The sequence below is a fragment of the Hemiscyllium ocellatum genome, chromosome 8 (assembly GCF_020745735.1).
Source record: "Hemiscyllium ocellatum isolate sHemOce1 chromosome 8, sHemOce1.pat.X.cur, whole genome shotgun sequence".
NCBI lineage: Eukaryota > Metazoa > Chordata > Chondrichthyes > Orectolobiformes > Hemiscylliidae > Hemiscyllium > Hemiscyllium ocellatum.
This window is the reverse complement of record NC_083408.1, coordinates 57070321-57097320: the sequence shown is the minus strand read 5'-3', so window position 1 is coordinate 57097320 and position 27000 is coordinate 57070321. Positions and strand designations below refer to the sequence as shown.

The 27000-nt window shown below is 40.8% G+C and overlaps 1 protein-coding gene across 1 annotated transcript in view; it reads left to right on the top strand.

Annotated features, from left to right (window-relative positions):
- Positions 1–27000, top strand: part of ttc6 (tetratricopeptide repeat domain 6) — a 198897-nt gene that overhangs the window by 39755 nt on the left and 132142 nt on the right. Inside the window, exons 8-14 of the mRNA XM_060828959.1 lie at positions 1143–1302; positions 3632–3745; positions 9671–9772; positions 12078–12173; positions 13894–14076; positions 19747–20246; positions 20347–20860. Coding sequence (XP_060684942.1) covers positions 1143–1302; positions 3632–3745; positions 9671–9772; positions 12078–12173; positions 13894–14076; positions 19747–20246; positions 20347–20860 — 1669 coding nt within the window. The remainder of the gene's footprint in view (positions 1–1142; positions 1303–3631; positions 3746–9670; positions 9773–12077; positions 12174–13893; positions 14077–19746; positions 20247–20346; positions 20861–27000) is intronic.

Sequence of the window (27000 nt, the reverse complement as noted above, 5' to 3'; positions counted from 1 at the left end):
TCCGGTTTCCTCCCACAGTCCAAAGATGTGCAGGCCAGGTGAATTGGCCATCCTAAATTGCCCGTAGTGTTAGGTAAGGGGTAAATGTAGGAGTATGGGTGGATTGCGCTTCGGCGGGTCGGTGTGGACTTGTTGGGCCGAAAGGACTGTTTCCACACTGTAAGTAATCTAATCTAATCTAATACTAAAGAGGCTTGATATCCTCCAGGATAAAGCAGTAACCTTGATTAGCACCACATCTACAAAAAATCCATTCTCTCCATCACCGATATTCAAAAGCAAGTGTGTGTGCTACCTGCATTTGCATTGCAGAAATTCACCAAAAGCTCATTGGACAGCAACTTCCAAATCCTTATCCATTTCCAATACAAATGATTGTACAGTATGGAACGCTATGATTTCTATGTTGCATAGACCATGGGGAAATTATCATTGAAATGCAAATGGTCAATATTGAACAATGGAAACTTAAGAAAACTGTCTAAAATGTTTGGCCAATTGCCTTTTTGAGTTCAGTTTAAAGTTGACAATTTTTTTTGCCACTGATTTATTAACTTCCTTCAAGAGTTTGAAAGCATAAGACAGAGAACTGAGGATATCAAATTTTACATGGCATGTTCAAGGGTCCTAATGCGTGATCTTGTTATATCGTTTTAAAAGAAATTTGTTTGAGATTGCAGTGTTAATAATTCATACAGAGAAATTCATCAAATTTGTGAGCACCTCTGGAGAGAGAAACATAGTTAACATTGAATCTGAAACTCTGAGTTTGGGAAAAGTCACATTGGACTCAAAACATTACCTCTGTTTCTTACTTCACAGATAGTATCAGATCTGCTGAGTTTCTCCAGAATATTATGTTTCTTTTTCAGGTGTCCAACATATCCAATGTTTTGCATATCTTTTAGCTTTATAAGGTCTAACTTTCAAAATTATTAAAGTTTATTCTGAATATATAATGTGCATTTACTTATTAATTAAATTGTGCAACAACAATATCATGATAAAAGAAAAACATATTTTCCCACTTGCACATAATAAACGCATTATTTGTTTGCTCTGTAGTGCTCCATGTCTTCACACTGTTGTTTCTTTATCAAATAAAAATTGTAAAGTTACAATTAATGTTTTTCTAATTCCAGAATTATCTATGAAGGAATTCCTGCATCAGAAGCAAGTCAGGAAAAAGTGCAGGATAGTGTCAGAATTTTACCACCACTTTCACCTGAATATTTGAGGGAATGGCAAAGAATTGCAGAATATTATGTGGAGAGACCCAGAATTATGTTATTGGGAGAGTCAGTAAGTAATTAACATAATAAAGCTAACAGTACAATCAAGAAAAAGTACCATTGCAATAAATAACAGGCTTTGGTTGCTAAGGGTAAATGGTTTGTTCATAAACTGAAATATGATAAGAGGCATAATAATGTTATGGGATAACATAACTTCGAATATCCTGCTCATCTCTTACAGTAACTCTAACAGGTCACTGTTGGAGCCCTTTATCAAATCTCCTTTGTGTTGGGTTTGCATTTTTTCTAAGCGTTTTGCTTTTGCCTTGTATGTGTGGAAGAATCTTCATCACCTCTTACAAATCAAATGCTAGCAAAGGCTTGAAGTCATGCATGTGGGGACATTATGCACTGAGAATTCCTACTGCCTTTGTGTGTTGGGCACATTTTTTTCTCATTGCTGACTAAGACTGACTTGTCATTGTTTTTTGGGACTCTCTTTTTTATTCTTTAATGGTATCTGGGAGTTGCTAGCTAGACAATATTTGTTGCCCATCCCCAATTCATCTTAAGTTGGTGATTACTTGTCTTCTTGAACAAAAGCAATCGACCTGGTACAGGTAGACCACGGAGAGCCAATGGATGATATCTATCTGGACTTAAAGAAGGCCTTTGACAAAGTGCCGCACAGGAGGCTACTGAGTTGGATATGTTCCATGGTGTTAGAGGCAAGGTGCTAGCATGGATAGATGCTTGGCTGGCTGGCAAAAAAGCACAGACTGGGGATAAAATGGTCTTTCTTGGGATACCACCTGGTGACAAGTGATGTTCTGCAAGGCTCAGTGTTGGGACCACAACCTTTCACTTTATACTTTAAAGATCTAGATGAAGGAACTGAGGGCATTCTGACTAAGTTTGCAGATGATACAATGATAGGTAGAGGGATAGGTAGCATTGAGAAGGCGGGGAGGCTGCAGAAGGATTTGGACAAGTTAGGAGAGTGGGCAAAGAAGTGGCAGATGGGGTACAAAGTGTGAGGCCATGCTCTTTGGTAGGAAGAATAAAGTATACATCATTTTCTAAATGGGAAGAAAATTCAGAAGTCTGAAGCGCAAAGAGACTTGGAAGTTCTCGTCTAGGATTCTCTCAAGGTAAACTTGCAGGTTGAGTCAGTAATTAGGACAGCAAATGCATTTATATTGACAGGACTTGAATATAAAACTAGGGATGTACTTCTGAGGTTCTATAAAGCTCTGGTCAGACCACATTTGGAGTGTTGTGTACAGTTTTGGGCCCCATATCGCAGGAAGGATGTACTGGTTTTGGAGCGTATTTAGAGGAGGTTCATGAGAATGGTCCCAGAAATGAAAAGGTTACATATGAGGAACATTTGAGGTCTCTGGTTCTATACTCAATGGCGTTCAGAAGGATGAGGGGGTGGTCTAATTGAAACATACACAATACTGGGTGGATGTTGGGAAAATGTTTCCATTGGTAGGAGAGACTAGGACTGGAGGGCACAGCCTTAGAGTAAAGGGAAGAACTTTTAGAACAGAGATAAGGAGAAAGTTCTAAAGCCAGAGAGTGGTGAATCTAAGGAATTCGTTGCCACAGATGGCTGTGGAGACTAGGTCATTGAGTGTATTTAAGACTAAGATAAATAAGTTCTTGATTGTCAAGGGGATCAAGGGTTATCGGGAGAAAGCAGGGGAATGGGGTTGAGTAATGTATCAGCCATGATTGAATGGTGGAGCAGACTCAATGAGCTGAATGGTCTAACTTCTGCTCCTATGTCTTTACAGTGCTGTTATTAAAGGAATAACAATCTGCTTCCAAGTCAGGGTTCTGTCTGGCTTGGATAGAACTTGTGGGTGACGATGCTTCCATGCATCTGCTGCATTTCTCCTTCAAAGGTGGTTGATGTTATGAGTTTGGAAATTTCTGTTGAAGGAGCCTCAGTGAGTTGCTGCAGTGCATGTTGTGTATAATACACATTTTCCCACTTTGTGTCAGTGGTGAAATATTTGAAGCCACTATATCTTGCTATTTACTTGGTCAACATTGAAGACCTTCAATGTAATGTTGGGCTGAATGAGAGCTGAAGGGAAGCTGACCAAGGCAGCATGAAATGAGTCTGATCAGCCTACCTGAAGAAATTATGTGGAGAGATGCAGGAAAAGCTATTGGTCAGAGTGGATGAAATCAGCATTGATTTTGAGCATCATGTTCCATGCAATCAATTTTCATTCACAGATTCTGATGTTCAACTCAGTAAGAGAAAGAATGGTTTCCTTTTTGGTACAGTTTGTATCATTGACAATTGTTGCACGATTAATTTGTTTTAAGTAGTTTTGTTTTCATGGAATTGTAATTCATTTTGTATTTGCTTTGAACAGATGGAGATTTACAAAGATGCAACAAAGTTGTTTTGGACATCGACATTTCCTAAGTTTGCTGTTCCTATTTCATGCATGCAAGAAACCCTGTATCCCCAGTTAAAAGTGGAACTGGTAAAAAAATGAAGTTTTCTTTCAAAACTTATATTCTGATTCAAAGAAAAATATGTGTATTTGTAGGCTCTATGATAAATTATAATCTATAAAAGAACAGTTGATACTATTTAGACAATATATTAATGCTGTTGTTTTGATTTTTTGAGATCAAATTTAGTTCTCTATCTGCCCTGTTCCTCTCCTGTACACCATCACAATGTCATTTAGTCCATCATGCTTGTGACAGAACTTTGAAAGAACTATCCCAAGAACTCTCCTTTTCTAGTCCCATAGCATTGCAATTTTATTTCCATTTCAAAACTGAATTAAGTTTTCAAAGTTATTATTGAATTTGCTTCCACCAACCTGGGTAAAATGAGTTTCCTTATGTTGCTTTAGGTTGTTTTGTTAATTATCCTAAACTGTGTGTCCTCTGATTACTGACCCTTTTGAACACCTCAATCAAATTTTCTGTTAACATCAGTCCCTTCATCCAAGTCAAAAATATACATCGTTACTAGCTGAAGGCAATCTACTGATACTTCTAGCACCCTGCTCTTTGTGAGCTGTCAATTGAATAAATCCCATTACTATTTTCTGTACATTAACCAATCCTCAATCCATGCCAAAATATAATTGTCAATCCAATAAATCCATGACCTAAGATCATTCCCATATAACTACTCCACTTTTAATCTGCTATGAGCTACTTTATTAAACATGTTTTAACAATGCACTTGATGTGTATGTAGATAATCTGCACGACCTCTCTCATTGTTTCTTATAAGAACTGAATCAAATTAGTCAAACAAACTTTGCTTTTACCATTTCTGTGCCATCTTTTATTGATTAACTCTAATATTTATAGCTAACAATTCATTTTGTCCTTGTTTAATATTTACTAAAGCTCCCCCACAGCCTTATTACGGCCGTATGTAGTTGCTGAATACATCACTTTTTCCTTTTTTGAATGTGATGTAGTATTTGTACTGAAACTAGGAAGTGCTGAATTACTTAGCAGGTGTGGCAGCAATTGTGGAGAGAGCAATAGAGCTTACCTTGTAGGCTGTTTCAGATCAATGCCTCTACAACGTCCACTGTAATTCCATGAGCAGCTGGGTATGCATCCCTCCTGGACTAAGTGATGTGAGTGTGGTCTTGCCTTAACTTTGACTATCTTTTTATTTTGTGTAGCTTACTTTAAAAGACTTTTGGATTCTCTTTTCTGCTCAGTCTGAATGCTTCCTCATACACTTGCCTTATTCTTTTTGTTTACTTATTCTATTCTCCCTGTTCAGCTTGGTTCTCACCTGAAATAGGAATTTATCAAACACTTCCCTTTTTACTTTTAATTTTTATGTCTTTAATAATCCAGGGATGTCTGGTTTGGATGCCTGACTTTTCCCTTCCTCTTGGCAATGTGTATATTTTGTACATGAATTAGTTCCTCTTTGAAGGTCACCCAGTTGTCATTTGCCAAGATATATTTTCTAATTGTCTGCTGTGCCTGCATGTTAACCTTCAGTGACTTATTGATGAAGTATCTACCCAGGTTTACACTTTCTAATCAACAACCATTTAAGAAATACTCTGTATATTAGTTCTTCTTACCAAAGGTGACAACCTCGCACAATTCCACACATATTCCATCTGCCATGTTCTTATGCATAGATTAAGTCTGAATTCTCTTGAAGGTACTTTGTATATTTTCACAGCACAAATTCAAACTTAGCTTTAAGTCATGCATAAACTTGGAGAAATATTACATTTGCCCCCACCTCCAAATCACCAAATCAGTAATATACATTGTGAGAAGCTGAGGCCCAAACCAGCCTGCCAATGCGAGATTGCTCATTTTTTCCCTACTCTATGTTTCTTGCCTGTTAGTTAATCCTTAATCCATATAGGTTTATTATTTCCCATCCCAGGGGCTTTAATTTTGCTAAGTAGCGTCCTGTGGAGGGCCTTATTGAAAACTTTCTGAAAATCCAAGAATATTAAGACCAGCTTTATCCATTCTGTTAGTAGCACTATCCAAGATGTTCATCAAGCATGATTTCTCATTCAGAAATCCATGCTGACTATGCCCTATCAGAATATTATTATCCAAGCTTATATTTATCAATTATTTATAATGAATTTTAACATTTTCCCTACTATGGATGTAAGGTAAGCAAGTCTGTAGTTCCCGATTTTCTCCCACCTTCACTTTATACATGGTGGGGTGATATATGCTACCTTACAGTCTGCATAATCTGTTCTAGAATCAAAGGATTGATGATCACTGTCTTCACAGGTACCTTTATCAACATGCTTGTATGCACAATAACAGGTCCTGGGACATAGCAATCTTTAGTCCCGCTAATTTCTCAACATGGGGTAGGTGATGGCCTAGTGGTATTATCACTAGCTTGTTAATCCATAGGCCCAGTTAATGTTCTGAGGACCCAGGTTTGAATCACACTGTGGCAGATGATGAAATTTGAATTCAATAAAAATCTAGAATTAAAAGTTGAAAGATGACCACAAATCCATTGTCATAACTGGGGAGAGAATAGGGCCCCTCAAAGATCAGCATAGTGGCCTTTGTGTGAAGCTGCAGAAAATGGGGAAGATACTAAATGAGTATTTTGCATCAGGATTTACTGTGGAAAATGATATGGAGGATATAGAACGTAGGGAAATAAATGGTGACACCTTGCAAAATGTCCATAATACAGAGGAGGAAGTGCTAGAAGTCTTGAAATGCATAAAAGTGGATAAATCCACAGGACCTGATCAGGTATACCCTGGAATTCTATGGGAAGCTAGATAAGTGATTGCTGGGCCTCTTGCTGAGATTTTTGTATCATCGATAGTCACAGGTGAGGTGCCAGACGACTGGAGGTTGGCTAACGTGGTGCCACTGTTTAAGAAGGGTGGTAAGGACAAGCCAGGGAACTATAGACCAGTGAGCCTGACATCAGTGGTGGGCAAGTTGTTGGAGGGAATCCTGAGGGACAGGATGTACATGTGTTTGGAAAGACAAGGACTGATTAAAGATAGTTAACATGGCTTTGTGTGTGGGAAATCATGTCTCACAAACTTGACTGAGTTTTTTTGAAGAAGTAGCAAAGAGGATTGATGAGGGCAGAATGGTAGATATGATCTATATGGACTTCAGTAAGGTACCCCATGGGAGACTGATTAGCAAGGTTAGATCTCACGGAATACTGGGAGAACTAGACATTTGGATACAGAACTGGCTCAAAGGTAGAAAACAGAGGGTGGTGGTGGAGGGTTGTTTTTCAGACTGGAAGCCTGTGACCAGTGGAGTGACACAAGGATTGGTGCTGGGTTCTCTGCTTTTTGTCATTTACATAAAGGTACAGTTAGTAAGTTTGCAGATGACACCAAAATTGGAGGTGTAGTGGACAGTGAAGAGGGTTACCTCCAATTACAACAGGATCTTGACCAGATAGGTCAATGGGTTGAGATGTGGCAGATGGAGTTTAATTCAGATAAATGCGAGGTGCTGCACTTTGGGAAAGCAAATCTTAACAGGACTTATACACTTAATGGTAAGGTCCTAGGGAGTGTTGCTGAACAAAGAGATCTTGGAGTGCAGATTCATAGCTCCTTGAAAGTGGAGTTGCAGGTAGATAGGATAGTGAAGAAGGCGTTTGGTATGCTTTCCTTTATTGGTCAGAGTATTGAGTACAGGACTTGGGAGGTCATGTTGCGGCTGTACAGGACATTGGTTAGGCCACTGTTGGAATATTGCATGCAATTCCGGTCTCCTTCCTATCGGAAAGATGTTGTGAAACTTGAAAGGGTTCAGAAAAGATTTACAAGGATGTTGCCAGGGTTGGAGGATTTGAGCTATAGGGAGAGGCTGAACAGGCTGGGCTGTTTTCCCTGGAGCATCAGAGGTTGAGGAGTGACCTTATAGAGGTTTACAAAATTATGAGGGGCATGGATAGGGTAGATAGACAAAGTCTTTTTCCTGGGGTTGGGGAGTTCAGAACTAAAGGGCATAAGTCTAGGGTGAGACAGGAAAGATATAAAAGAGACCAAAGGGACAACTTTTTCACACAGAGGGTGGTATGTGTATGGAATGAGCTGCCAGAGGAAGTGTTAGAGGCTGATACAATTGCAACATTTAAAAGGCATTTGGATGGGTATATGAATAGGAAGGTTCGGAGTGATATGGGCCAGGTGCTGGCAGGTGGGACTAGATTGAATTGGGATATCTGTTCAACATGGACAGGTTGGACCGAAGGGTCTGTTTCCATGCTGGACATCTCTATGACTCTATGACTCTCTGACTACATTCAGATGAATGTGGCATTGAGGAGCACTAACAAAATTAGAGTCAATGGGAATCAGGGAGATAATTTTCCACTAGCCAAAGCCATAATGAGACATAATGGTTGTAGTTGTTAGAGATCGGTTACTACAGCTCTGGGATATTGCTGCTGGAATTTCTTAGGATATAATATCCTCTGCCCAACCATCTCCAATTACTTCATCAACAACCAAAGTGGATAAAGAGTGGAGCTGGGAAAAAAAAACACTGCAGGATCACGCAGCATCCGAGAAGGAGAGTCGATGTTTCAGGTCAGAACCCATGAAAGTTTCCTGAAGCATTGACTACCCTTCTCTTCTGATGCTGCTTGATCCTGCAGTGCTTTTCGCAGCTCCACTCTTTATCCACTCTGACTGTACAGCATCTGCAGTCCTCACTATCTCCCCATCAACAACCATCCCATCACAAAGTCAGAAGTGATGAAGTTTGTTGATGATCACACAACATTCAGCATCATTTGCAAATTCTCTAGTTACTGAAGCAGTCAATATCCAAATGCATTAAGTCTTAGATGATATCCAAGCCTGGGTTTAAGATAGTAAATAAATTTCATGCCAGCTAATAACCATCTCTACGAAGAGAGAATCCAACAATTGGTCCTTGACTTTTAGTTACATTACCATCACTGAAACTTCTACTATCAACATCATAGAGGTTATCATTGATCAGAAACTGAACTGGACATGCCGTATAAATATTATGGCTACAAGAGTTGGTCAAAGATAAGGAATCCTGCAGCAAGTAACCCACTTCCTGACTCCCCAAAGCCTATCTATCATTGACAAGGCACAAGTTAGGACTGTCATGGGGTATTCCCTACTTGCCTGGATGAGTGCATCTCCAACAACACTAAAAGCCTAAAACCATCAGGAAAAGGTAGCCCACTTGGTTGGCACCATATTTGCAACCATTCACTTTCTCCATCACATACTCTCAGGAGCAGCAGTGTGCACCATCTACATGATGGGCTGCAGAAATTTGCCAAGGCTCCTTTGTCAGTCCCTTCCAAACGCATAACCACCACCATCTAGAATGACAAGGAGAGTAGATGGAACACCATCACCTTCCTGATCCCCTCCAAGCCACTCACCGCCCTGATTTGGAAATATATAATTGTTCTATTACTGTCACTGGGTCAAACGCCTGGAACTCCATCCTGAACAGCATTGTAGATATAACTATGACAAATAGGTTACAGTAGCTCAAGAAGCAGCTCACCACCATTTTCTCAAGGTCAATTAGAGATCAGCAGTAAATGCTGGCCCAGTCAGCAGCACCTAAATCCCACAAACAAAAATAATGCAAAATGTTGGAGGTGTGAATATTTTTAAAATTGTGGCACAAAGGAATTGAAAAACTATAAAAACAAATAATAAATTATAATTGAAAAGGTATTATTTTAACATCTAAGTCAACTAGATTATTTTTTTGCAAATAGTCGTTATCTATCAACTTAATGAACATTGCTTCCATACTGTAGTTGCAGTTGAAATAACATGTTGATGACATTGATTCATGTATCACTAACATTTAACAAATGAAGCTAAGATTTCAGCATATAATCCTGTTGAACAATCTTTTTCTCAACATTAAAGGATCACACAGCTTTCTGTGACTTTGACAAGGAAATATATCAATTGGATGAAGAGTATGACAGTGATGATGAGGAGGAAAGTTTGGAACACAAAGCTGCAATGGTATGAATCACAAACAATTTTTTTTCCTTTCATGTTTGACAAAACAAATCCAAGATCTCGGTTTCAGGAAGAAACAAGGTTGATATTCCTGACCTTTACATCAAGAGAATTGTTATTTTGCCAGGGCCAGATGTCAGGAAAGAGGATCGAGACTTGGTTAATTGGTCTCCCACCATTTTTCACAATGGCTTGAGATTTCAGGGCTTTCCCCATGGCCGGGAAATAGTAAGACTTGCATCTGATCTTGTGGCTCCACGTCTGTTGGCAGTTGTCCATTCTCCTTGGTGTGATGTAAATAGGTTCAGAGAAATTTCTCTGGGTTTTTTGTTTAATCTTGGGCATTTTAGTGCAGGAATGCCATGTGAAGTTTATTATTTTACCCTATTTCTGCACCTCAACTAACTATAGGATCTGTAGAGGCCCTGGAGCAGTTAAGGTCTGGGTGATAATTGGTACATTTTTGTTCTTTTCTGGCAATGTTTTCAGTTCATGGAGTCTTTCTCATTGTTGCTATTCATCTGTGATAAGCGTGTGTGATCTTGAACCCACTGAATAGCTGGATAGCTACAGGGTAGACCATTTAGGACAGAGATGAAGATAAACTTCTTCACCCAGAGAGTGGTGGCTATGTGGAATGCTCTGCCCCAGAGGGCAGTGGATAGAGCTCTCAAGGATAGTGGAATCAAGGATTATGGAGATAAGGCAGGAACAGGATACTGATTGAGGATGATCAGCCATGATCATATTGAATGGTAGTGCAGGCTCGGAGGGCAGAATGGCCTATTCCTACACCTATTGTCTATTGTCTAAATATCTTTCCTATTCCTCGTGCTGAAGGTGAGCCTGTGCCCAGCCCTTTGCCCCTCTGCACCCCCACCACACAAGTGCCAGGGAAAAGGTAGGGATCAAGGCTGACTTTATTTGGATTTAATACGAACCTTGCATTTACCTCTTGTAGCATGCTCAGGGCTGGCCTTAGTGGAAGTCATATGAAAGTGGGGTCCAAAAATGGGTTGCCTTTCAGTGTGCATTTTTTGTCTCTTCCAATTTGCTTTGTGAATAGAATTTTGCGGAGGTGGAGGAATAGGCTGGGTGTGTTCCTGCCTTTCTCTCAGCGCATACATTCAGTGTCGCATTCTCACCCATTCCTTTCCCTTCCTCATTCTGTCACTCACGGGAAAGTTGTCTGGTCAGCAACGGTCACATCAAATGAAAGAATAAAGAAAAAAAAGGAATTTCACTGAAACACAGTGGAATCATCAATGAATATCTCTACTTTTGACATTATGCTCTGGTCATTGATCAATCATCAGAAGATGGTTAGGCCTGCCCAGTGAGACCCCTACAGATAGAGCTGTTGTGATGCAGTGGTAGTGTCCCTACCTCTGGACCAGCAAATCCCACTATTTAAATCCCACCCATGCCAGTGATGTGTAATAGCATCTTTGAATAGGTTGACTAAATGAGAAAAAAATGAAACTTCCACAGTGATGTCTACACATGTAGTGATTGAGTCCCAAGAAGAAAATGAGGACTGCAGAAGCTGGAGATCAGAGTCGAAAGTGTGGTGCTGGAAAAGCACAGCAGGCCAGGCAGCATCTGAGGAAGTGCTTATGCTCGAAACGCCGATTCTCCTGCTCCTTGGATGCTGCTTGAGTTGCTGCGTTTTTCCAGCATCACGCTCTCAACACCCAAGAGCCACAACCTTTTTCCTTTGTGTTAGTTATGATTCTAGGCAGTTGAGTGCTTTGCTTCTGATTCCCATTGCCTTCAGGTTTTCTGTGGATCCTTGACACTATGAATGTTACTTGATGTCCAGGCAGTATTCTCATCTTACTTTCAAACATCTGCTGTTAATTTGTATCAAGTCCTGTTCACTCATCACTTCCCTACTAGCTCCCCTCCTGGCAATTACTTACTTTGAAAACCCTTTTCCCTTTTACACGTTAATCCTTGGCTCTGTCCTCCACTTCTGTAATCTACTTTAGTCTTTCTCATTGGTATATACATCATTCCAATCCTACCCTCTCTACATCCACAATTTTGATCACACTCTATTAGTGGGATTTCAACTCCCTAGACCTACCTCTGGAATGAAACATCTCTGTCCTCCTTTACCATATTCTTAAATATCTACATCAACTAAGTTCTTTAGTCCTTCCTTAGCCCTTCTCTGGCTCAATGAGTAAAACATTTTTAAGGTTTCTAACAGAAAGTGCCTGAGGATATGGTTAGTGACACTACATAAATGTTAGTTATTGTTATGGCCATTGTAAATAATTGTAAGTGATATGTTTTATTTCAGCAAAGAACACTTTTCAAAAAGCACAAATCATTACCAGATCTACGAGTATTTTCTTTTTATTCTTCCAGTGAGTCATTCACAAACAGTAACTTCCAGGTATGTTCTCCAATTTGCAATGTCTTTGATAATTTATAAGCTTAAAGTAGAAATCTCAAGATAATTTACTTGTAAATAATCACCTATTTTGAATTATTTAAAGTTCCAAAACACACTTCTAATGTATGTGTTAACAATGCCTAATCTTTGCTCAGATATTTTACAGATGTTGCTTTTTAGTTCTGGAGATTTAATGTTAATTGTAAGTACAGGGGAATAAAAGCCCTGGTTCATATCTGAAAGCTGGCAAACATTTAAAATTAAGATCATCACAATTCAGAACATAACTTATTTACTGGGTAAAGTCAGAGGAAAGGATTATGAAATGGCAGGTGGTTGTACTTAGTTAAAGAGCTTGAGACATGATATCCATAGTTATTCCAGTGAAATAACAACGTTCTAAATCTAGATTCCCTTGATGAAGAAACATTTTGGAATTGTTAATTTGCATTTCAATCCAGAAACAGTTGTTGTGTGTCACATGGGTGGGACTTACTGAGTTTTGTTTGACTGAATTTCAGTTTTGTTGTGTCAGATTCATGACACCTGGCTTGCAATGATTTTTCTCACGTAATCCATGGCTCTACACCTTATTAACTTTGCATGTGGTTTCTCTGGTGCCCTTCCAAAGGAATCCAATGATAGGAGAGAATGAAGTTTTTACAGTTGCTAGGACCTTCCCGTACATGGTGTAGTATGCACACCATTTCAGACATTATGAGCCCCTTCACACATGGGTGCTATATTGTTATCACAGAGAACAAGTAGAAATGTATGTTAGCTTCCCACTTCACCCTGAGCTGATGGTGGATGGAGTGATGGAGAACAGGAAACAGCTTTACCCTGTAGCTTGGCAAAGGAGGCCATTGTTGTGGTTCTGTTTGCCGAGCTGGGAGTTTTTGTTGCAAACGTTTCGTCCCCTTTCTAGGTGACATCTTCAGTGCTTGGGAGCCTCTTGTGAAGCGCTTCTGTGCTGATTCCTCCAGCATTTATAGTGGTTTGAATCTGCCGCTTCTGGTTGTCAGTTGCTGTCCGCTGCAGTGGTCGGTATATAGGGTCCAGGTCGATGTGTCTGTTGATAGAATTTGTGGATGAGTGCTATGCCTCTAGGAATTCCCTGGCCATTCTCTGTTTGGCCTGCCCTATAATCGTGGTGTTGTCCCAGTCGAATTCATGTTGTTTGTCATCTGAGTGTATGGCTACTAGGGATAGCTGGTCGTGTCATTTCGTGGCTAGTTGGTGTTCATGGATGCGGGTTGTTAGCTGTCTTCCTGTTTGTCCTATGTAGTGTTTTGTGCAGTCCTTGCATGGGATTTTGTAGACTACATTGGTTTTGCTCATGCTGGGTATCAGGTCCTTTGTCCTGGTGAGTTGTTGTCTGAGAGTGGCTGTTGGTTTGTGTGCTGTTATGAGTCCTAGTGGTCGCAGCAGTCTGGCTGTCAGTTCAGAAATGCTCCTGATGTATGGGAGTGTGGCCAGTCCTTTGGGTTGTGGCATGTCCTCATTGGGTTGTGGCATGTTACCAGATTTGACCAATATGGATTGAGACAATGGCCTAAGTCAGTGCCGTCTTCACAGTAAAATGTAATGTACTCAAGTGGAGAAAAAAAGGTTAATGATCTTCTGTGCTCTGCAAGGCTACTTTGTCACTCACTGGGGTCACCACGAACTGTTCCTCCATTCATTTCAATTGTACTTAATCAACCCACTTTTGCTTCAGTGCAGAATGAATTATGCTATGATCGGGCCAAAACCTGTGATGGAGCAGGTGGGTGGGGTGGATATAGAGCTCCTTGTTTCATATGAAGAGAAAATATTCCAGCTGGCCGAAGAAGAGGACAGCTGCTCACGTGGAGAAGGGGACACCTCGCTGGGCAACCAAACCAATAAACCTCATTGTGTGGTATTGTGCTGCTCTCCCATTATCACCAGTGCCAACTCTTCCTTAATCTACTTAAGTGTTGATCTCTCTTACACATCTACTTTCCTCTCTTCTCTTCGGCAGACACCTCTATCTTGAAAAGGTCAGCACCAGAGTCCTTTAGCTTCATCTCTTAGGGGAAGCTACTGAATCCTCAGAGGATATACCAGCAAGGCTTTCATTTACACACTCCACCAGCTCAGAGACTGACACTATTGGTGTGTATTCTTTCTGGATTAGATTCAGGAGCACAATCTAGTGAGCACATCACTGACACATCTCTGCAGCTGGTTGAGGTAGAAATGCCCCAGGTATATGACACTCAGAGAGCCAATGGAGACCAGCTTAGTTCGGGCAGAATATGATCTGTGATTTCTGCCATTAATGACTTTGTGAAATTGCATAGGTAGGCATAAGATCTGCAGGCAGTTTCATCAGAAGTAGGTGGTAAACTGGAACAAACGATGGAAAATAATGACAGCAGTGACATCCTGGATACATTTATGGTTTGAAGATTGTGAGATGCTACATTGGTCCCTTGTTGTTGGTTGAGCTGTTGGATTAAAAATTCAGGACAGTTGTATCCTTGCAGCCATTGGGCTGGAATGGCCATCCAGTTCGTCTGAGTGTAAGTCCTCCATAGCTGATGACACAGGTCAATGCTGATGGCTCAGATAACCTTGATCTGTGTCTGTACTGTCTTTCTGAGGCCTCTCATCATTCTCTTCTGCCTTCTTGATCAATATTCACTTGTTGCCTTTCTCTTTTAGGCATTGTACAGAAGTATTTGAGCTTACTATTCTTCCAGGGTTTGCTGACATTGTTGAAATTACCCCCTCCTTCACATTTCCCTTACTTTTAAAGTAACAACACAAACACTCCAGTCTTGGATCTACGAGCAGATAATTCATGGAGAATATCAGAAAGGAAACATTATTTCTTTAATGGCACTCCTGAGCTTTCACATTAATCATTTTTCATGTTATGCTCTGACTTGGTGTGCCATGCAAAGTTAGTCAATGTCACACCTTAATAAGGAGTTCTGAGGTATCAAAATCTTTCAAAGTATAAGTTACACAACCAAGCTGTTTGCTCTAAACTAGAGAAATGGGATTCTGGTATCTAATGTGATATCCTGCTACCTCCACCCAGAAAAAAAAGCATCCTTGCATATCATGGACCTTTGTAGACTTACAGTTCAGTGTGTGAATGTGGCAACTCGGAAGCGATGAAGCCCAAGTGAGGTTTTTAAATTAGTGACTGATGACACTTGCTCAGCTGACACAACAAGGGCATAATTAGTGAGAGCAATGATTACTTGAAGTCATAATTCTTGAAAAATGAATGACCTGGCATTGGAGGGAAATTTGATACCAAATGAGTGGTATTCACTGAATGAAGCATGGTTAATGCATTTGCTGCGAGCAGGAACCTTACATTCAAACAATATTACTCCACTATCAAAGATCTGGAGACTAAAACAGTTACTTAGTCTGGTCACTCTGCATGCACTGGCAGTCATTTTGTGTAATTATTGCAGTGCTGGCATTGGATCAAAGATGGCAACGCTTCAACTTCATGTCCTTGTGAGTGATTTGAAGGTAACTGCAGGATACTGCCCATATTCTCTACACTTCCCTTTTTGTTGCTGTTCCTGTGTGCCTCTCTCCACTTTCATTCAGCCTTGTTTTATAACCCTTCACGTCCACAGTTTACACCCAAATGGCCATGGCTTTTCGATTTGCTAGGTAGAGGCTAGAGTCATAGCAAATTGTGAAATTGCACTCTCTCAAAGGTCCCAGTCTGCTCTTATGGCTTGAGATCCCACCCATCGATCTTGATTGCTCACTTATGTTTCCGTCCTCATGCCTATCTGTGTTCTATAGGTACCGTTCCCTCCATGACTCCCTTGTAAGGTCCACTCTCCCCACCAACCATCTCCCCACACCTGGCACCTTCCCATGCTGCTGTGAGAGGTGTAAAACCTGCACCCACACCTCCCCCTTCACCTTCATCCAAAACCCCAAATGATCATTCCAAATCCGGCAAGGATTTACTTGCATATCCTTGAACCTCATTTACAGAATCCATTGCTCTCGATGTGGTTTTCTCTACTTCGAAAAGACGGAACGCAAGCTCACGGAATGGTTCAGGGAACATCTCTGGTCCACAAGCACCAATCTGTACTACCTTCCGGTGGTCATCCATTTCAACTCCCCCTCCCACACCCCTAAGGACACGTCCATTCTGGGCGTCCTCCACCGCCTAAACAAAGCCACCCGCAAACTGGAGGAAGAACACTTCATTTTCCACTTCAGGAGCCTACAACTATATGGTTTTAACATTGAATTCACCAGTTTCCAAATCTCCCCACATCCTATCCCATCCCACATCCAACCCTCCGGCTTGGCACCTCTTGACCTGACCTACCTGTCCATCTTTCTTTTCACCTATCTTCTCCACACTTCCCACTGACCTATTACAATCATCTCCTACCTGTTGCCATCCCTCCTAAATTTTCCCAGCCCCACCTCCCCCCAGCTATTTCTCAGCCCCCTTCCTGATCCCCAGTCCTGATTAAGGGATATGCCTGAAAAGTTGACTCTCTTGCTCTTCGGATGCCACCTGGCCTGTTGAGTTTTCTCCAGTGCCGCACTTTATTGACCCTGCCCACTTTCACAGTAATCATTACCTTATCGTCCAAATCCAATGAAGCTTATCACTAGACTTGATTATCCCTAGAAATGAGAGTGTGGCCTTAATCTCAGTTTCGATTTCATGACGGAAAAGCAGTAGGAAGATTTACTTTAACTTGCTGTTCTTGAAAGAAATCAACAGAAATCCTCACTAGCTTTCTGGGAAAGCAAGTGTTAATTGGAATTAGCTGGGATGTATGTATGTATGTATGTAAGAAGGCATTCATACAGGGGATTAGGGATCCATAATGAAGAGGTATTGAACTAAGAGTCTTACCTCCCAGAATAGCTGGAACTGAGGAAAATTAAATTCCAAAAGACTGCAGCCTACGTTTTGGTTGGCTGATGGATTTAAATAGAGTTTTCATAAAATTTAAGAAAATTCTTGGGATGCATATGAAGCAAAATTGAGTGCTTAAACTCTGTAATTATATACCATATCATTAAGTTAATAATGCTAGTTTGTTTAAGTCTTCATATACAATAAAGTTTGGTTTTATTTAAAAATATGAAAACTTATTGTATTGTTTCCATCAATTAAAATTAACTGGATCTCTCTTTAAATGAAATGGTCCCGAAAAGGAATATAGAATATGTTATACATATCAGTTAAATATAAACACTGCACGTATTTTTTCGAAATTATGTGCTCTTTTTAACTTTTTAAAACACATTTAATGTGGCAGTAAACATAAAACAATTTTGTTGTTGGAAAATAATTGGTGTTTCTATAATTACATTTTTAGTTCATAATTCAACAAACTGACAGGTGGGAGGCTTTCAAAAGTGTGATAATGAGAGTTCAGAGATATTATGTTCCTGTTAGAGTGAAGGGTAAGGCTGGGAAGAGTAGGAAATAATAAATGAACAAATAAACAAAGAATGATAGTGAGATCCTGGTAAAGAATAAGAAAGAGTTGTATATCATACGCAGAGAACTGGGATCAAATTAACCTCTTGAAGCGTATAAAGGGCGTAGAGGCATTTTTAAGACAGAAATTAGGAGGGCAAAAGAAAAGGGAGATGAGATAGCCTTGTGAGATAAGGTTAAGGATAATCCAAAGAGAATTAAGTACATTAAGAGCAAAAGAGCAACTAATGAGAGAATAAAGGCCCTTAAACATCAACAGGTCGTCCATGCATTTGAACCTCAGAAGATAGGAGAAATACTAAATGAATATTTTGCATGAGGTTTACTGTGGAAAAGGAAATGGAAGCTGGAATCAAACATTGATGTTTAAAAACAGTTCACATTACAGAAGAGGAAGAGCTGGAGGTCTTAGTAAGCATAAAAGTGGATAAATCTCTGGGACCTGATCAAGTGTATCTTCAGATACTGTGGCAAGTTAGGAAATAAATTGTAAGGCCCCCAGCTTAGATAGGACCCTAGCATCATCTATTACCATGGATAAGGTGCTGAAGGACTTAAGGGAGGTTAATTTTGGTGCCTTTATAAGAAAAGGTATAAGGAGAAGCCTACGAACTATAGATCTGCGAATCTGACATCGGTGGATAAGTTGTTGGAGATGATTCTGAAAGTTAGAATTTACATGCAATTGGAGATGCATGGACTGATTAAGGTCAGTATGGCTTTGTGTGAGGCAAATCATGTTTCACAAACGTGTTTGAATTTTTTGGGGAGGTAAACAAAAAGAGTGATGAAGGCAGAGCGGTAGACTTTAATAAAGCCTTTGACAAGGTTCCCCAATTAGACTGATTAGTAAAGTTAGATCACATGGGATTCAGGAGAGCTTGCAAATTGGACGCAATATTGGCTTGATGATAGGAGACATAAGGCGGTGGTGGAGGGTTGTTTTTGGGACTGGAGGCCTGTGACCAGGAGTGTTCCATGGGGATATATACTGAGTCCACATTTGTTCATCATTTATAGAAATTATTTGGATGAGAATATAGGAGACATAGTTAATAAGTTTGCAAATGACACTAAAATTGGTGTATAGTGAACAGTGAAGAAGGTTATCTAAGATTACAAAGAAATCTTGATCAACTAGGTCGATAATCTGAGGAGGGGCAGCTGGAGTTTAATTTGGATAAATGTGAACTATTGCATTTTGGTAAAACAAATAAGGGCATGATTTATACAGTTAATGGTAGGGCCCTGGATGGTGATGTAGAATGAACAGACCGAGGGATTCAGGTACATAATTCTTTGAAATTTGTATCACATGTAGACAGTGTGGTACTGAAGACATTTAAGTACGCTTACTTCATTTCTCAGGTCTTTGAATATAGGAATTGGGATGTCATGTTCAGGTTGAGAAAATTGGTGAGGCCTCTTCTTGAATACTGTGTCCAGTTCTGGTCACCCTGCAATAGGAAGGGTTCAGAGAAGGATTTTCTGGGAATTGAAGGTTTGAGTTATAAAGCGATGCTGCAACTTTTTTCACTGGAGTCAAGGAGGTTGAAGATTCTAGGATTTTCTAAAATCATGAGGGGCATAGATGAGATGAATAACAAGGGCCTTTTCCCAAGGGGAATTCAAAACTAGGGGACATATTTTAAGGTGAGAGGAGAAAGATTTAAGAATAACATGAGAGGCAACTTTATACACAGAGAGTGGTTTGTCTGTGGAATGCACTGCCAGAGGAAGTGATGGATGCAGGTACAGTTACAATGTTTAAAAACTGTTTTGGTAAGTACATGAATAGGAAAGAGTTATATGGGTATGGGCCAAATGCAGACAGGTGGGACTAGTTTAGTTTGGGAACATGGTTGGTGTGGACCAGTTGGGTCAAAGGGTCTGTTTCCATGCTGTATGACTTGATGAATCTATAACTGTGGCCTAACTAGCGTTTTATTTCTATTTAGTAAATCTGTTAAAAAGCCTACACTGTATCTCTCAATCTTTCTATTGACAACTTGCTTTCATATTTGATACAGACAGTAGATGGCACTAAAATAAAATAAGTAAATCCTTTATTTCTTTGAAATTCAGAGTATGATACCTGAACGGACAATACAACATTCGGTACAAAAGAGGAGGATAGTTATATATATAAATTTACAAAACACCACTGACAAACCTGTGATTACCAAGCATAACTCGTTACCAAACCTCCATTTCTTTGAAGATGAGAAAAGCCTGCCGCTATCTGCTCCTTTCAAAACTATGATGAAGGAGATCGAACTCCAGAGGGAACAACTAATTCAGGCTTCAGTAGAGACCACCAAACGGGAAGAACAGGCAAAAAGGAAATCAGTAGAAGGCTTTCTGACTCCAGATGCTTCTCAACTGAATGCAATGCCAGTAAGAAGCATATCTATAGAACAGATGCAACCTTCAGTTGCAGCTCCAGTAACAGAAGCAGTCATCAAAAGAACAAAAAAGACAAAACGCCGAAAAAAACTTAAAGCTTATATGAGAAAAACACCTTTATCAACACAGTTAGCTTTTGTTTACAAAAAACTGTCGATGCCTCCAAAGCGTATCAAAAGGTTTATTTATTATCCTTTTAAAATATAATGGCATTGATTCCAAATTGAACTTTAATTATTATACAATTTATAATTTTATGTTTGAAACTCTCTTAAACAGATCAGAATCTTTCCCTACACTAATTACTCGGAAAGGTGAAAATCGTAACGTTCCCCAGCGAGATTCTAGCGTACCTCGCTTATTTAACTTTGAAAACTTTGCAAAAAAGAAAGGAGGAATTCCTGAAGGTGTCGTGACCAGAGAGTGGGTCAGGGATATATGGAACAAGTGGTTTGATGAAGTCTTCCTGCCATCAGAACCAACCAGTCCAGCAACTATCGATAAAAAAGATATACCGGTGCTTCTAAAAGAAAAAGGAGCTTTTCAATTGCACGTCAACCTGCAGGAGATAGAACTGCAGAATTTACAGCTATCAACAGAACAAGAGAATTTAGAAGTGTATCCAACAGGTTCCCAGTCTGAAGTCACTCGAGCTGTTTTGCAGTCTTTAGTAGATGATGTAACGTACCGCATAGATGTAAATGGTGAATCCACAGCATTTAATTATTGCCGTCGGGGAGCTTTGTGTAGAAGATTAGGACAGTTAAAGTCAGCCATGGAGGATTTAAATGAAGTAAGTGCACACAAAATTTAAGAAATATATATTTGTAATAACGTTGTTGGCCTTCTTTTGTATTTACAAATTTGTTTTTCAAGCCACAGGAAGTATTGTCAATTGAGGGAGAAAGCGAAAAAGTGATCAGTAAAAGTTGGAAAGCAGTTATAGTCTGGAATTGTGTGAAATATGAAGCTATTTTCCTCTTTCGGCTGTGTTTCTTGTAATGTAATGATAATGAATAGGGTGAGATATTGATGTTCATCATGATGTGACAGTAACACTAGTTATGTATCAGAGGTTGTGAGAAAGGATAGAAAAGTTTGTGTTAGTGAGAGATGCAGTTACCCAGATAACAGTATTATGTATGATTGTGAATAAAAGAGAAACTGTCAGTCAGCCAGTCGTCACTTTAGGGCAAACCATTTCAAGCCACAAATGACCAGAAGGAATAAGAAGAGCCATCTCTCCAATGTGTGAAATAGAATATCACACTGCCAGCCTCATGGCAACAAAAAAAATGTTTAGTCTTTTCATTGTTTAATTTATATACTGATAAATCAGACAAAAGGAATGAGTTAACAGTTATATTTAGTTTAAAAATGATGTTGCTCTGACTTGATTAAACTTAAAATATAAGCCATAAGTATTCATTTAACATGGAACATTGTTTTGTAGAGGAATAAGACAGTAGATTGAAAGAAGCAATGGTCCTTAGTAGAGTAATATGCTCTTTTTGTCGGATGTGGGAGTTCACGGAGAGTTTATGGGTTACTGAGGATTATATCTGCAATAAATGCCGTTGGTTGTGAATCCTATTAGATTGAATGTATCATTTGGAGAGGCAGTTCAAGGCAATGAGGAACTAAAAGAGAAAGGGGGTGTGATGGGTGTCAGTTATAGGAAGGGAGGAAAGTCTCAGATACTGTCACATCGATGGGTTAACTCCAGGAAAGGTAAGGGAGGTAGGCAGGTAGTGCAAAAGTCTTCTGTGGCTATTCCCATTTCAAACAGCATATTCCAAAAACATGGTGTTTTGGAAAATGTTGGGGGTGGTGGATTCTCAGGGGAATGTAGCACGAACAGTCAAGTTTTGAGTATTGAGACTGGCTCTGATGTAATGAGATGTATGTCGGGTTCCATGCGATTGATTGTCTTAGGGGACTTTCTAGTCCGAGGTACAGACAGACATTTCTGTGGCCAGCAGCGAAACATCAGAATGGTGTGTTGCTTCCCTGGTGCCAGGATCAAGGATCCTCAGAGAGGGCACAGACAGTTCTCAAGGGGGAAAGGGGCCAGCAAGATGTCATTGTGCACATTGGAACCAACGACATAGGAAGGGAAAATGTTGAGATTCTGAAGAGTGATTACAGAGAGTTAGGCAGGAATTTAAAAAGGAGACCCTTGAGAGTAGTAATATCTGGATTACTCCCGATGCTACAAGCCAGTGAGAACAGGAATAGGAGGATAGAGCAGGTGAATGCATGGTTGAGGAGCTGGTCAGGGCAGGCAAGGACAGAGCAGAGAACAAGGTAGGATTGATAAATTAAACTGCATTTATTTCAATGTAAGAGACCTGGCATGGAAGACAGATGGACTCAGGGCAAGGTTAGGAACATGGGACTGGGATATCTTAGCAATTACAGAAACATGGCTCAGGGATGGACAGGACTGGCAGCTTAATGTTCCAGAATACAAATGCTACAGGAAGGATAGAAAGGGAGGCAAGAGAGGAGAGGGAGTGGCATTTTTGATAAGGGATAGCATCACAGATATACTGAGGGAGGATATTCCCAGAAATACATCTGGAGAAGTTATTTGGGTGGAACTGAGAAATAAGAAAGGGATGATAACCTTATTGGGATTGTATTATAGACCCCCGAAAAGTCAGAAGGAGAAACAAATTTGTAAGGAAACCTCAGTTATCTATAAGAATACTAGGGTGGTTATGGTAGGGGATTTTAACTTTCCAAACATAGACTGGGACTGCCATATTGTTAAGGGTTTAGATGGAGAGGAATTTGTTAAGTGTATACTAGAAAGTTTTCTGATCCAGTATGTGGATGTACCTACTAGAGAAGGTGCAAAACTTGACCTACTCTTAGGAAATAAGGCAGGGCAGGTGACTGAGGTGTCAGTGGGGGAGTACTTTGGGGCCAGCAACCATAATTCTATTAGATTTAAAATAGTGATTGAAAAGATTAGATCAGCTCTAAACGTTGAAGTTTTAAATTGGAGGAAGGCAAATTTTGACGGTATTAGGCAAGAACTTATGGGCGGCACACTAGCACAGTGGTTAGCACTGCTGCCTCTCAGCGGGAGAGACTTGGGTTCAATTCCCACCTCAGGCAACTCTCTGTGTGGAGTTTGCACATTCTCACCGTGTCTGCATGGGTTTCCTCCAGGTGCTCCGGTTTCCTCCCACAATCCAAAAATGTGCAGGTTAGGTGAATTGGCCATGCTAAATTGCCCGTAGTGTTAGATGAAGGGGTAAATGTAGGGGAATGGGTCTGGGTGGGTTACGCTTCGGCAGGTCGGTGTGGACTTGTTGGGCCAAAGGGCCTGTTTGCACACTGTTAGTAATATAATCTAATCTAAAAAAAACTTTCAAAAGCTGATTGGGAGCAGATGTTCGCAGGTAAAGGGACGGCTGGAAAATGAGAAGCCTTCAGAAGTGAGATAATGAGAATGCAGTGAAAGTATATTCCTATCAGGGTGAAAGGAAAGGCTGGTAGGTATAGGGAATGCTGGATGACTAAAGAAATTGAGGGTTTGGTTAAGAAAAAGAAGGAAGCATATGTCAGGTATAGACAGGATAGATCGAGTGAATCTTTAGAAGAGTATAAAAGCAGTAGGAGTATACTTAAAAGAGAAATCAGCAGGGCAAAAAGGGACATGAGATAGCTTTAGCAAATAGAGTTAAGAAGAACACAATACAAATACATTAAGGGCAGAAAGAGGTTAGATTAGAGTGGTGCTGAAAAAGCACAGCAGGTCAGGCAGCATCCGAGAAGCAGGTAAATCAATGGTTCGGGCAAAATCCCTTCATCAGGAAACCTGATGAAGGGCTTTTGCCTGAAACACTGATTTTCCTGCTCCTTGGATGCTACCTGACCTGCTGCGCTTTTCCAGCACCACTCTAATCTAAACCCAGGGAACTATAGACTAGTGAGTCTGACCGTCGGTGATGGGCAAGTTGTTGGAGGGAATCCTGAGGGTCAAGATGTACATGTATTTGGAAAGGCAAGGACTGATTAAGGATAGCCAACATGACTTTGTGCATAGGAAATCATGTCTCATAAATTTGATTGAGTTTTTTGAAGAAATAACAATGAGGAGTAATGAGGGCAGAATGGTGGACATGATCTATATGGACCTCAGTAAGGCATTTAACAAGGCTCCCCATGGGAGATTGGTTAGCAAGGTTAGATCTCATGGAATACAAGAGAACTTGCCATTTGGATGCAGAAGTGGCTCAAAGGTAGAAGACAGAGGATGGTGGTGGAGGGTTGTTTTTCAGATTGGAGGCCTGTGACCAGTGAAGTGCCACAAGAATCAGTGCTAGTAAGTTTGCAGATGACGCCAAAATTGGAGGTGTAGTGGACAGCGAAGAAGGTTATGTCAGATTACAACAGGATCTTGATCAGATGGGTCAAAGGGCTGAGAAGTGGCAGATGGAGTTTAATTTAGATAAATGGGAAAGCAAATTTTAGCAGGACTTATACACTTAATGGTAAGATCCTAGAGAGTGTTGCTGAACAAAGAGACCTTGGAGTGCAGGTTCATAGCTCCTTGAAAGTGGAGTCACAGGCTGATAGGATAGTGAAGAAGGTATTTGGCATGAGTACAGGAATTGGGAGGTCATGTTGCAGCTGTACAGGACATTGGCTAGGCCACTGTTGGAATATTGCGTGCAATTCTGGGCTCCTTCTTATGAGAAAGATGTTGTGAAACTTGAAATAAAAAGATTTACAAGGATGTTGCTAGGGTTGGAGGATTTGGGCTATAGGGAGAGGTTGAAAAGGTGGTGCTGTTTTCCCTGCAGCGTCCGATGCTGAGGGGTGACCTTATAGAGGTTTATAAAATTATGAGGGGCTTGGATAGGATAAATAGACAAAGTCTTTTCCATGGGGTGGAGGAATCCAGAACTAGAGGGCATAAATTTAGGTTGAGAGGGGAAAGATATAAAAGTGACCTAAGGGGTAACTTTTTCACGCGGAGGGTGGTACATGTATGGAATGAGTTGCCAGAGGAAGTGGTGAAGGCTGGTACAATTGCAACATTAAAAAGGCATCTGGATGGGTATGGGAATAGGAAGGGTTTGAAGTGATGTAAGCCAGGCGCTGGCAGGTGGGACTAGATTGGGATATCTGGTCAGCATGGATGAATTGGACCGAAGGATGTTTGAATGCTGTACATCTCATTAGTATATATCAAGTAAAATAAGTGGTTTTGTATTGAAGCATGAGGTATCCAACTGAATACTTTCCTCCAGTGTGGAAAAACAACTATTCACCACTACTGTTTGTTTTCTGTCACTCAATCAGCTTCGTATCCTTGCTGCCAGTTTCTGTTTTTTTTTCAACTGTTGTCAGCACCTACACAGGCACTGTACCCCAACTCTTCCGCCGTTACATCGATGACTGCATCAGTGCAGCATCGTCCACCCAGTCTGAACTGGAGCAGTTCATTAACTTCACCCACAATTTCCACCCTTCCCTCAAATTCACTTGGTCCATTTTGGACATCTCCCTCCCTTTTCTGGACCTCACCATCTCCATCTCCAGCAACAATCTCCAGATGATTGTTCACTACAAACTAACGGACTCCCATAACTACCTGGATTTCACCTCCTCCCACCCAGTATCCTGCAATACTCCATCCCATTCTCCCAATTCCTCCGCCTCCACTGCATCTGCTTGGATGAGGCGACATTCCACTTGCAAGCCTCCTAGATGTCCACCTATTTCAAACGACATGCTTTTCCTCCCTCTGTCATCCAGACAGCCCTCTACCTCAGCTCTTCCATTCCCCTCACCACTGCTCTAAACCACCCCCCCCCACGCAATAAAGACAGAGTCCCCTTTGTCCTCTCAAACCACCCCACCAGTCTCTGCATCCAACGCATCATCCTTAAACACTTCTGTCAACTCAAAATAGACCTTACCACCAAGAACATCTTTCCCTCCCCACCCTTCTCTGCCTTCTGCAAGAACCGTTCCCTTCAACCCCCCTGAATCCCCAGGAACCTTCCCCTGCAACAGGAAAAGATGCAAAACCTTCTGGTACACCAACCCCCTCACCTCCATCCAGGGCCCCAAAAAGTCCTTCCAGGTGAGACAGAGGTTCATCTGCCTCTCCCCCAACCTAGTTTACTGCAGCAGATGCTCCTGATGTGGTCTTCTCTACATTGGGGAGATCAAACGTAAACTTAGGGAATGGCTAACTGAGCATCGCAACTGGGTCTGCAGGGGCTGACCAGACCTCCCAGTCACCGCCCACTTTAATTCCCCTTCCCACTCTCCGACATGACCATCATTGGCCTCCTCCATTGCTGCAATGAAACACACCACAAATTAAAGGAACAACACCTCATCTTCTGTTGGGCCTCCAGCCCTGAGGGCAACATTGAGTTCTCCAATTTCGAATAATCTCCCTTCCCAGCCCCTCCCCTTCCCTCCCACTCCTGCCAACCACCAACCAGATTCATTTCTACCATTGACCAACCAAGTCATACCCTCTATCTGTCTTCAGCTTTCCCCACTTTACCATCCTGCTCCTGCCTCCCCCTTTATTTGCAGCTTCCCCGACACTCAACTCCAGTCCTGTAGAAGGGTTATACCCAAAACATCGACTTCTCTGCCTCCTGATGCTGCCTGGCTTGCTGTGTTCTTGCAGCCTCCTGCCTGTCTATTTCAATTTTGTTGGCAAACTTATTCTGTGGCACTTTATCAAACCACTTTTGGAAATCCACATAGACCACGTTAACTGTTTACTCTTACCCACCATCTCTCTTACTTGATCAAAACACTTGATCAGGTTAGTTAAACATGATTTCCATTTAACAAATCTATTTAGGCTTTTTTTGACCCATTCTCAGTGGTCAGACTGCTCGGCAGTAGTTGCTTGGTTTATTCTTACATAATTTTCTAAACAAT